At 38.3% G+C, this 13,018-nt stretch overlaps 1 protein-coding gene across 5 annotated transcripts in view; it reads right to left on the reverse strand.

Annotated features, from left to right (window-relative positions):
* Positions 1 to 203: 203 nt before the first annotated feature.
* Positions 204 to 13,018, reverse strand: part of LOC123310948 (anoctamin-10) — a 56,706-nt gene continuing 43,891 nt past the window's right edge. For all 5 annotated transcript variants that reach the window (XM_044894668.1, XM_044894667.1, XM_044894672.1 and 2 more), the window contains 4 exons: positions 9,663 to 9,883; positions 5,786 to 6,151; positions 5,482 to 5,730; positions 204 to 458 (listed from right to left, as the gene is read on the reverse strand). In XM_044894668.1, coding sequence (XP_044750603.1) covers positions 396 to 458; positions 5,482 to 5,730; positions 5,786 to 6,151; positions 9,663 to 9,883 — 899 coding nt within the window. In that variant the 3' untranslated portion in view covers positions 204 to 395. The remainder of the gene's footprint in view (positions 459 to 5,481; positions 5,731 to 5,785; positions 6,152 to 9,662; positions 9,884 to 13,018) is intronic.

The raw sequence follows: 13,018 nt of genomic DNA on the forward strand, positions 1-13,018 counted from the left end.
GGTTATTTATCTCCCTCCATTTGAAAAAAAAACCTACATTCCCTTGCAGATGGGAGATTGAGAATATTGGATGGGTTTTTCTCTGTTTTCATCTATATTGAAATGATACCAACTACTTAACAACGTTTCCTCTGGAGTATTACATAAGGAGAATGTTGTCTATCTACGAACTTAGTTTCGTTATTGTTGCAATGAAACACTGATTGTACAAAAAAAATTTATTTCTTCGCATAAAACACAAAAAACAAATATACATTTGTACGTTTCGAAATGGACGCGATAACGTTAAGCAACAGGTGAGGATGGTGAAAATGGACGGCACAAACCTCTCTTCTTTTGTCAGCTCTACTGCAGCGTTGATTTCCAGCCCTGCCGGAATTGTGTCCTGCTTTCTGCTAAAGGGCTGTCGGAACCGACTTGAATTTCCTATATAAGAGCCGCTTGTTCCTCTGCTCTCTCTGAAACAATCAAAAGAAATTCCAATTACAACAATGCTGGCTAAAGACGATTCAGCAAACCATTTTTTGGTGGCATATTAGGTACTTTTTATTGTGTGAAACGTTTCATTCTATTTTCTACGCTATGCTTTGTGTAAAAAATAGTAATTTTAAGGGTCTAACTAGCATTGACGTGAAGTTTATACAAGATGATCTCACTTTCAGTATATTCTTCACAAAATTAATATCAGATATACTATTTTGTAAAAAAATACTGTAGGTGAATTTCAATTTCATCGAGAGTATTTCATTTCGAGAGTATAGTTGAGTTTTTCGTGCCAGAAATAGATATTTTGTTTTCATTTTCCTCTCATTCTGAGCATTATGTTTATTTTCTCAAGTTTGAGCTGTGAAATCTAATTGAACTTAGAGACGAGATAGAACGGCAAGCATTTCGGATAGTGGTTTTACGCGAATGAAAAAAAGGTTGATTGGAGTGAAAAAGGCCAAAAATTGATTGAATTGGAAATATCCGACGAACTGACGAAGAAGGATTCGGGTGATAATTACATTATGGTTCTGATTAAAGGGACAGAACTGAAATAGGATGAATCGTTCACGATTGGAAATGGAGTTTCAGGACAGTAACGGAAAAAAACGCAGCTTTTCGGAAAATTACTGCTTAGCTAGAACAATTTTAACCCTCGAAAATTGATCAGATCTCCATTTTAAAATTTTTGCCATTGCAATATTTCAGCAGGATGAAACTACCGAGTGTTCATGGTCGACTATCTCAGCGAACAAGGATGAAAATAAGAATTCCTCTTTTCCCAAAACATCGGCGAATAACAGGGAGAGTTTTTTCATATTGCAGCGTAGAAATTCCTCCTCTCCAACCACTATTACAGAAATAATCCGAACGACCTAGTTCACAGGCAGTTGCCAAGAATGTCTGAACACACGTCTCTCGTATATATAAAAATATGAAATGTAATATACGTCCCTTATATATATCCAGCGACGTCCCGTACAGCACATGCCGGTGACGGTAACTTATTTATCTGGGAAAAACAACGAAATCCCCCATCTAACATATCTCCAGATGAAATCCTCATGAAATTAGAAAAGTCGCTTGTGTCTCCGATACGTCGATGAAAAAAGTTAATACAGCGAGCCACAGCCTGAATCGATCTGATATTGTTATATAGTTTTGATTCCTTTTCGAGGGGAGTCCTGTAGGAGGAGTAGGAAGAAGAAAGAAAAATGGAAGGAGCTCACCCCTATTCCTAATCTAATAACCATTCCAATTACCAGAACTTGATGTACTCACATTAAACAGAGTGCTTTGCATTTTTTTGGCAAAAGTAAGTACTCATCACATTGAATCGATTAGATCATGAGATCAGTAGAAACAGCACTCATGCACGACCAGTTGACCATCAGGTTATTTCTTTTGTTTGACTTATGTGAATTTGTTCAAAGATGCCTGTAACGATCTCAAATTGTAAAGTATGGAACACAATACGCTGTGAATAGTTATTTTCCTAACAAGTGCGGTTAATGATAATTTCCAGCAAGATTGTAGTTTGTTGATTTCAAAGGGCAGTTTTACTGCCCTGCATTTGAGATACTTCTTCCTCTATGTCCGTCTACAGCTTGCCATTCAGTTCCAGAGTTCTAATGAAATCCTGTTCTGGGATGGCTTCTAGAGGATAACCTCTTTGTTCCTACAAGTTTCTCGTACAAGGCACTTTTGCGTTAGTTTTTTGTAGAGGCATTCCATCACCAGGTGATCTGAAGTTTCTTCCTTCCTTCTACAGAATCTCCACGAGTCAAATTTTGTGAATAATTATGGTCAAATTTTTAATTTTTTTTTGTACACTAGTTGTATCTAGCAGAAAAATCATAGAAGATTTAAACGTGATACATAATCTGAAAGAGCAACCTTTCTAGTGATAAATCTCGACATTTCATCACCCCTGGTGTAACCGTTCGGTCTTGAGGAAGTTTTAACGGATCCTATCTTTTGGGGAATTTTTCGAAGGTCAACTTCATATCACAAATGTGATATATATTCTGAAAGAGCAACTCTTCTAGTTTAAAATCTGAGAACTTCATCCATTTCGGCGCAACCGTTCGGTCTGGAGGAAGTTTTAACTGACCCTATCTTTTTGGGAATTTTTCGAAGGTCAACTTGCGAGTAGTTTTTCTCTGGGGAAAATTATCGTAGATCTAAATGTGATACATATTCTGAAAGAGCAACTCTTCTATTCGTTAATCTGAGAACTTCATTCATTTCGGTAACACCTTTCGGTCTTGACGAGTTCTCAAGTGAAATTCGCAATTTTTGAAAAATGCCATTTCCTAGATGAAAATCTCAACCAAGGGGGATAGGCTTTCGAAATGGCTAGCAATAGATTCAGTGTGTTCTAAAACCTATATTTTCATACCAACATTTTAAATGTCTGGGCCTGTTTAGGAGAAAATATTTTTTTTGGTGTTTCCACTTTTCATTTTCGAGTTGACTTCAAAGAGCTCTCTGGGGAGCAATTCTCTATTGAATCATAAACTGTTTGGTTCTCTAGAAACCTAGGCCGTTACCTCGTGAGTATTTAGGACCGATTTCCCCATATGAATGGTTCTTAGGCCAACCTGCGCTGGACACTTACCATGTGTTTAGCTGTTTCTGTTTCCGATTCACAGAGCCTACAAATATCATCTGCTGACTTTACCATACGGTACAAATAATATGTATTTGTACCCGAAGCTTAGCTCGTGACAGATTCAGCAGTTTTCTGGTGTAGGTGGGTGAAATCATCACGAATTTCTTTGACAGAGTAAGTGCGGGAGTGTTTCTACAGAGGGTTAATCTGTTGTTCAATTCCCATTGTGGGAGGGCTACCTTATATTGATAGAGGAGGTGACTGGTGAATATTTATTGTATGAAGGTTATTCTGACTTATTTTGTGCGACTTTCTTGTTGTCTTTCTGCACTTTTCGGATTCTCAAGTCTTTTCATGAGTTATCTGCCAAGGTCCAAATAAGTTCTCGAGTAAAAAAAATCAACTTTCAGATATAAAACTTTATTGTATTGCCTCTTATCACTGAGGAAACTCATGAGCCAAAAAACATACCCTGGATTATCAAATTGAAATATCCCAAACATCTTTCCCAACTCATTTTCAGATGAGGCAAAGAAAATTTAGATCAAAAACTCCCTAAACTTAAATTATCATGGAAATTTTTAACTTCGTATCTCCGAATTCAAAAAAAAGACTCAACCCATCCCTTCATTCGACAGCATCAAACGTACGAAGCGAGATAACCAAATTACTCCACCCCTTCTCGCAATGACCGGCCATCAAATGAGAACCAATACGTAAGCAATTGAATCTAGTGCCGTTTCCTCTTGAGAGTCTCAGAATCGAACCCTCATCTGACTGGATAATCCCCTTCTCGCCTCACCATTTAATAAGGCCTCACCTCTCTGAAGCACCCCGTTCCTAATTACAGTGCACGCGAGACGAGGAAAATAAGCAGATACACTCTGTCGGAGGGGGTCCTATTTATGTAGTCGAAGATATGTCTCTGATCAATATCGAGGATTGCAACAACATCTGAGGTGAGGGTGACTTTGAGGGCTATACCCGCAATAGGTGATGAGAGGGCGCTTTGTCTTCGGATTTGGCATTATCATTAACCACCTATGTGTGGTTAATTCGGAGTTTGGGATGTACTTGATGATGAAGACTGTATTGAATGAGTGGATATTTATGGGATATAATCTGGAATTATAGAGTACATTTGAGGGTCACTCATAAATGATATTTATGGCCTAAAATTTACTACCTACCCTACCGATTTTCATCGTAGAATCAAGTCCCAAACTTCTTTGCAATATTCATAGACACCCTGTGAATCAGTTCAATGTTGCTGTGAAGACTGAACTCACGAATATCCTTTGCTTTTGTTACAAGCTCTTCGAAAGAAGTTTCCGTGACATAACCAAGATACAGGGAGACTAAAAACGTAACTGAATACTTGGTATTCGCTGTATTCAGATTGTTGTCTCTATTTTCAACATGTATCCTCAAATGCATCCTCTTTAGGATACAAGATATTGAAGGTACGGAGTAAGATTCCTATTTTTTATAGACATATGTGTTTTTTGGTATATTTTGATATGCTACTTCATATTATTGTTTTGATAATCCAGACAAATGAGTTGCTGGTATATATCTATAAAAGACGCCTAAGTAAAGAAATGCTACGTTTAGACGGAAATATCAATACATTTATATTTACTCTTCATCTTATTCTTTTTACTCATTCTATCTGACAGAATATGTTGAAATACTATTGTAATTAATGAGAATTAATTCAGATGATATGAATATCAACAAGTGCTACGATCTGAATTGAACTAGCCAATTTGCCATCGTCAGGGCCGCTAAATGGAGAACGTTCCATCGAAGACAAGCAGATGCCGACCATGGCTCCGGTCTCATTTTACCTCGTCAGAGCAACACTACGATGGAAAAACGGAACTGATGGACTCTTATTGAATACTGGCAGGCGCTACTGAGTATTATCGAGCAATATTCGAGAGCCACCCATTATGAAACTGTAATGGATCCATTCACGGGCGTAGCCAGGGAGGGGGGGGTTTTGGGGGTTCAAACCCCCCCCCTCCCCGAAATAATATAGTTACATAATATTAGTTTCAAAAAGTCTCAATTTATATGTCAAAATCAGAAAAATTTCATTTCAAACCCCCCCCCCCCCGAAACTCAACCCTGGCTACGCCTATGGATCCATTATTATCTTGAGTTTCCTATGTACTAAGGTAGTTACTCTCAGAAGCTCAGAGCTTGTGTTTTGTTGGAAAACCAGCTGTCTTCTTATTTTTGTTAATGCATTCTTACCACCTTGGTCACAGTGCTGTTTATATTCAACCTAAAAGTGAATGGACGATAGTCCTATTGACTCATCTTAATAAAGCAGGAGTATAAAACTTAATAATAATAATACATTTTTTACAAACCTCGTGCTTCAAAGCCTGCCTTGATTCGTAATTCTGCTTCGCTAATGCCACTCGGACCCACTCAGGCTTGTCACCAATCGATATGTGTAAAACATATCGAACGCCCAAGAGTATATGTTCCAGTACTATAAATAAAAACAGCCACTCCGTCTGGGAAAAGTTTGAACCTTTCTCGCGTATACTAGGGGTGAGGTACAATATACCGCAGTTCGTGACTATGGAAAGACCACCAAGCACTTCGAAAGCACGCTGAAAAAAAATTCATTAGTCCTTATTATTTTTCATCAACCACCTTTGTTATTACCTGCCAGGCTCCTATATCCTTCACTCTCCTACTCATGGGTCTCTGGCATAACTGGCAGAGTTTGAAGGCGTCCGCCCTTATCTCGATGACGTTGTTCAGAAAGGCCCATAGCGCAGCAACTGGATACACCGAAGAAAACAGGAAGACGTAACCGAATTGAATGAACAGCTCGAGGAAATCGTCGAAGGTTTCTTCGTAAACGTCCATGCAACCCTCGACCTCAGCGGCGAGCACCCTCGGATCATCTGCTTGAAGAATCGGCACTGAATTCAACGGATCTCCTTGGTCCCCGGAAGAGGAAGGTTTAAATGGCATATTGTCGTTCTTCCAGGAGTCTACGAAGACTTTCTTCTGCTGCTTCCTGACCTAAGAGATTCAAAGATCTGAATCGATGAGGTAAATTATATATTGAAGTAAATGTTTGAAATTTTGTCATCTGAAGGTAAAATTCGAGTGAAATTCTAGTTGCTTGTAAAAATGAGATGTATACTCCATTCACATTTATTTTAGCAGTCGGTTGGCCATGAAATAATTTTCTCAAGTTTTTGTAACTAGAACGGAGCAACGTTGGCACTCATGAAATGTCGTTAATGTCATAACGCCGTTGCCACTACTAATATCAATTTTTATTACGAAAATGCCGAAAGTGATTGAAAAAGAGAGAAGACAGGGTTTCAGGATTTGCTATTTGGAATTCAGGTCCGCTCATTCAAATAGTAGGTAACCCTGATATTCTAATATCTATAATGTATCATACGGTAGCGAACATATTGAATGTAAGAGAATTTGTATAATGTTTCATCTGAATCTAACCGACTTATATTTCAGCTGAATATTTCCACAATCAGAAAGATTGTGAATGAAGGGGATGACAAAGAATTTCCTTCTATTGGGAGACCCAAAAAAAGTGGTGGTATTTGAGAATTTTATGTTTGAGTGAAGTAATGCTAAAAGTTTACTACAGATGAACAGCCAAAAATACACGCCAGTTGTCCTGTTACCTAATTGTTTATTCATGTGAAATTTTTGTTCAAAGGTGAAGTTCATCTTTATTTGAAACTTCCTTTAATTCCTTTTACTTATATTGATGCAAGATGATTTTTGTTGAAGAATTTAACATTCTTGTAATTATCTGTTAATTCCTTCGGGAGATACCCATTCCCAACCACAGCATCATATGCATTTCATCTTCGGGTTAATATTTTTAAATTCTACAACTGATATAACGTATTCAAACTTTAGCCAAAGAAGATAACGAACATTAACTCTCCTGAAGCTAGTGCGTATTGTGATATTATACTGATTTCTTGTATTTTCCATGCAAATAACTGGATTTGGTATGCCTTCAATCAGTTTGTATAAACTCCAATCACGTTCGTCACATATTTTCCGAAGAGATTTGACATTGTGATAAAATACGTAATAACAGAAACTTTCACGTAGAACGGGCAACATAGCGTTGATTTAAAACCAAAAAATGTTTCGACAAGCTTCATAACTCCACATTTTCGTACTATACAGAGTGAAATGTGTCAAATTTCCATGGCCAACCGACTGCTAAAATAAATATGAATGGAGTATAGTTTCTGCTCTGATTTGGAAGACAAGGAGAAGAGAACTCTTCCAATGGCTCAAATTCAATGAAGATTACAGAAAGGTTCAGAACTTTGTGCATTAGATATACTCATTTTTTGAGTTACCTCAATCCGCCACTTAGAAAGAAGATTTTCTGGTCAAATTTTCTTCCTCTGTGCTCAGCTGGAAGAGTTCCTTTTATTACCTGTACTAATTCATAACAGGAGCTTTGGAAATCAGAAATTCACGTAACTTTTCAGGCCGAATGGGTAGCATAAAAGGATAATAGTTCTGCGCGTCCTTTGTGATCTTGCAGCGTTTCAGCAGACTCCCGGATATTTTTTCTTCGAAAGATTTAAGGCAGATTGGCTGGTAGCTATTGTGGGTTCAGTCCGCCGACGCGTTATTAATTTTTCCCCGATATGGAATTACCGCCCGGTCCCGTTCGATTTTCAACATCCCACCGACTTTTCCGCATAAATCACGAATGGCCCCTGCCATAAAACACAGGAACATTAGATGGTCTCGAGCCATTGCCCGAGCAGATGGTGATCATCTGGCAATCGATAAGCAATTTTCCAAGAGATCCCTCCCGCCTTGCTTTCACCGCGGCGAGCCCTTCGCATTCATCTCGAGAAAGGGGCATTATTAATCATACCTAGATGAAAAATTCATCCTTAATTAAAATAAATCGCCGGAAATGAAAATCTGACTATGGATTAATGGAAAGCATTTCCCCCTTGAATTAATTCCGGTCTGGAGGCGGCCTCTTCGGCATAACCAGATCCATCCTTCACTTCGAGATGAAGTTTTTATCAAATTTGGAAAAAAATCACGTATGGTCTTGTCAGATGATGAGGAGCTGTAGTAAAGCAACATCAGAAATGGATGAAAATGGACCTCATTTCAATAAGTATTGTATCTCGATGAACCATGAAGAGTTGAAGACTTGAAGGTCATTAAGCCTAGGAGATGACGCATTTCGAAAGTAAAGTTTCAACCCAACAAAAATAAGGATATCATTCATAAGAAGTGCCTTCTATGCTGAGTTGATTTCTGAGGCAAGTCCATCGCATGTTAGCTGGGGTAACTATTCGCTGACATACTGAAATCATCTTCAGAGAAGTCAAGTTTCATCAGCTTTGAAGCGTAGATACGACCTCTTCCGCTAAACATAAAGGCAACTTTTTTGGGAAGAAGCAAATGTAATAATATAGAAAAGCTCATTTTTGATGTCTTTCTTTTGAATTGGGCCTATAAGCCATCATTGAGGCAGCATCCTCCATAAAAATATAGGTAGTACTACTTTCTTTTTAATGTTTCAGCCAATCAGTCCAATTGTTCTGTTTCGAATTGCGTTTAAAAGGTGCAGAAAATGCTTTGAAATCGAATACCGTTCATGTCTTGTCCTATAGTGAGAGTTATGTAGAAAAATAGCATTCATTCATTCATTCATTGCTGAATCTCGTTGCCGAGAATAAATCTACTAAAAGACTCAAAAACAACAACTATCGGTGCGATCAAACTTATAATTTATTAGGGCTACTTGCAACTGTGTGACTAAAGAGACCCAACCGTGACCTACAGATCCTTCAACACTCTGGGCATGGATAGTCACAAACCAGATCTGTCTGCCGCTATATTCTTCTCGAGCCTCCATTATAACTGTGCAACAAAGACGTCCACCGTTATCTGTCTAACGCTAGTTGTTCCCAGTTATGATAGGCATTAACTGATCTTAGGGATTGATGCAGTCTATCCTTAAACCGCTTTTACTGACTTCCTGGTTTCCGAGCTCCCTCTGTGAATTCGCCATACAGAGCTATTTTGGGGAGTCTTGCATCCTCAGAATGTGGCCGCTCTATCTGAGTCGGGCCCTCGTTACTTGAGTCTCAATTGTTATACAACTCGCGCGCTGCAAGACTGCATTTGAAACTTTTGTGGAACCATCTGATTTGTCTTAGATAACGTTGTTGTGTTTGTTCAAGCTGTTTATTGTGTCGCCCGTAAGGAGTCCAGCTTTCGCTTCCGTAAAAAAGCTTTGGGAGGGCTATTGCTCTGTAAAGATCTTTGATGGTCTTCAGATTGAGATCGTAATTTTGAAACATTCTGTCTTTTAGCTTCCAGAATGCCCGTGATACCGAATTGATACGGTTGTGTATTTCCGTGTCCAGGATAGCCCTAGTATTTGAATGAATGAGTGAATGTATAGTGAGAGTTATGTAGAAAAATAACATAGAGAATATTCCCCATAAAATGTAACGAACTGACATAATTGTAAATTTGAATTTGGTTTTCCTACCTTTTTCGACCAGTACTGAAGGAACAAGGGCAACATGGTCTCCGTGAAGTTATTGATGAGCTGGGAGGTGATCAACATGGTCTGGAGCTGACTACGCAGATTGTTCAAATCTTGTATCACGAAAGCTATGTAGAAGAGCGACATGAAATTGTTGACGAACTCGAAGAGAACCAGCTTGGTGACTTTGTGACGGTAGAACTGGGACTCTGTGCGATGATTCTCTGGAAAAGAACGATATTAATGGATATTTAACGTGAATCCAGAAATAATGAGAATATTCAATTAACACATGAAATCTTTGAAAGTAACAACTTCTTGAGGTGCAATTGCAGCACCAATAAAAATTAGTCAATTTTAATACATGTTATAAAATCTTTTCAACAAGACTCATTTGAATTCCATAAGGCACTATGTAATACGTATGTTACAAAGATTGAAGTGCTGATACATCAGACATATAATGATTGAGTTATCAATAGAGTATTTCTACAATTTCACGCAGATATTGTAGAAAATTTCGTATTTCTGGATGGTAATGTAGTGCCACATTGATCGCATCAGGTGATTACTGCTAAAAAAAAAACATCCAGCATTACCTTCAAGATACCCTTTACTGAAGTCAAGCACGGTTGGAACCAATGACGAAGAGCACACATACCGAAGCCTAAAAAACTCTTCAACAGTTTTAAGATCTTGTGCCACCTGACCCCAAGTTAAACATTATTTTCTCAGTAACTTGGTGGAAAGCATGCAGAGACGATGCCAAGCAGTTATTGATGATGTTCATACTTTGAGTTGAGGGTGAATAGAACTATGGATTTTTGAATTTTCCTAAGATTTTACGAATATTGTATTTCGTTTCTGCGTTACATCCTTCCTTTGAAATCTGAAAGACTCTAAATACAGGGTGACAATTATGTCACAACAAGGATGTCTTCAGGTAAAATGCCGGAACAGGTCAATTTTTACTCGGAAGGGGACAGATTTTGAGCAGAATTGTAAGCAGAAATCTCCTCAACCCTACGTGTAGGGGTATCACTCCTAAATTCTTAATAGGGAATAGGGGTGAGCTATACCTCAATAGAAAGATCATTTGACCCTCTACATGAATACTATAGTTTGCAAATTTTCATTGAGTCCGTGAAGTAGTTACAGGGGCTGACAATTTGAAAACTTGCCAGGCCAATTATGTCTCGACAAGGAGTTTGCAAACAAAAAGCCGGTCAATTTTTAAAGGGCGATATATTTTGAGCAAAATTGTGAGCCGAAATCTCCTCAAATCTAAGTGGGTGTAGCGGCTATCATCTCTAAATTCTTCATAGGGAATAGAGGGTGAGCAATTAGAAGACAATATGTCCTTCTACATACTACTATTGTCTTCCAATTTAGGTATAGCTCGCCCTCTATTCCCTATTAGGAATTTAGGGGTGACAACCCCTACAATTGAGATTGAGGAGATTTTGGCTTACAATTCTGCTAGAAATATGTTCCCCTCCGAATAAAATTTGACCTGTTCCGGCTTTTTTTCTGAAAACATCCTTGTCGAGACATAATTGGCCAGGCAAGTTTTCAAATTGTCAGCCCCTGTACCTACTTCAAGTACTCAATAAAAGTGTGCAAACTATAGTATTCATGTAGAGGGTCAAGTGATCTTTCAATTGAGGTATAGCTCACCCCTATTCCCTATTGAGAATTTAGGGGTGATAGCTCCGACACCTAGGGTTGAGGAGATTTCGACTCACAATTTGGCTCAAAATATGCCCCCCGACGAATAGAAATTGAACTGTTCCGGCATTTTCTCTGAAATCATCCTTGTCGTGACATAATTGGACTGGCAAGTTTTCAAATTGTCACACTGGATGAATATTTCGAAGAAAACACAAATTAATCCAATATTAACTTCGGACGAGTAGTTAATACTTTTGTCTGAATGGAGGAAAATGAATTATACTGCAAAAAATGCAATCTCACAACACTCGACGGCAAACCAGGAGGGGGGTATGTTTTTCCGCGTTTAGCAAAGCGTAGTTCGATAAGTTTTCAAATTGTTTCCCATTTACCATTCTCATATTCCACCCCCAATGAGAAACACCGAGTCTCTGCTCTCCCACTCTCGAATAAACAGTATCCTCATGAATAATCAATTAATATCAGACAGTTTGCTTTGATAAATCGCCTACTACGAGGGGGAAAATCCCCGTCCTCCAGGAAGAATCACACCTGATTCTTAACGTCGGAAAAATCCCTAATAAAACTGCCGTGCATCTTGCGCCACAGTCGCCCCTATAATTTTCGTCATGATTGCCGCCATCGTAGGGAGGGGTAGGTTGAGGCTCGGGGACAGGTATGAGACGTCTCCACGTTCCGGCCTATCCTGGAATCGACAACTTGAGTAACTCGATTTTCCACACTTTGGAATTTCGGCATCTCTGAACGGCAACCCTTGGAAAATTTTCGGGATGATACGTCTTCGCGAGATTGAAGTGGGCGCTAATAAGGCGGACGAAGTTGCCAGGTTGACGTGGCCTTCGACAAGGAGGTGCAGCCTTGGCAGGGAGAATGGGTCGCTATTAGAATAGATAGATAGATAGATAAATAAATCTTCTTTATTTCAAGTTTTATATAAAACATTACATAAAAGATGAAATGACGTCAAAAATCAGTACTTACAATTTAGTACAAATTGTCAGAACCAAAATAATCTTCTAGACTATAAGGTTCCAGTTCTATCAAAATTCTCTTAATTAAATTCTTAAACTTAAATACACCTTCTACACACTTAATGTGATGCGGCAATTTATTAAAAACTCGGATACACATATAGTATGGTCCCTTTTCACTCATAGTTAACCTATGATATGGATAGAAAAGATCTCTGTTTCTCGTGGAATAGCTATGATTGACATCGTTTTGGAACTTATCTCTATTCTTGAATACAAACAAAAGACATTCATAAATGTACAAGGCATATACAGTCATTATATTCAAAAGCTTGAATTTGCCTCTACAAGAGTCCCTAAACTTCATTTTGCACATGGTTCTCATTACTCTTTTTTGCACAACAAATACTGATTCCACACTTGCATTGCTACCCCAAAAAATAATACCAAATCTGAGAACAGATTCAAAATTAGCATGGTATAAAATTTTTAATGTATTAACATTCATGTATTGAGCTACGACCCTGATTCCATAACCAATGCTAGATAATTTCAAACAGACCTTTTCAATGTGTGTGTCCCAATTAAGAAATTCATCTATTGTAACACCCAAGAATTTAGTGCTTGTGACAGGTTTTATGTTGTTATTTCCAAGATTAATGTTGCTTGGTGCAGATATTTGACATTGCTTAGTAC

Source organism: Coccinella septempunctata, chromosome 4 (assembly GCF_907165205.1).
Source record: "Coccinella septempunctata chromosome 4, icCocSept1.1, whole genome shotgun sequence".
NCBI classification, from domain to species: domain Eukaryota; kingdom Metazoa; phylum Arthropoda; class Insecta; order Coleoptera; family Coccinellidae; genus Coccinella; species Coccinella septempunctata.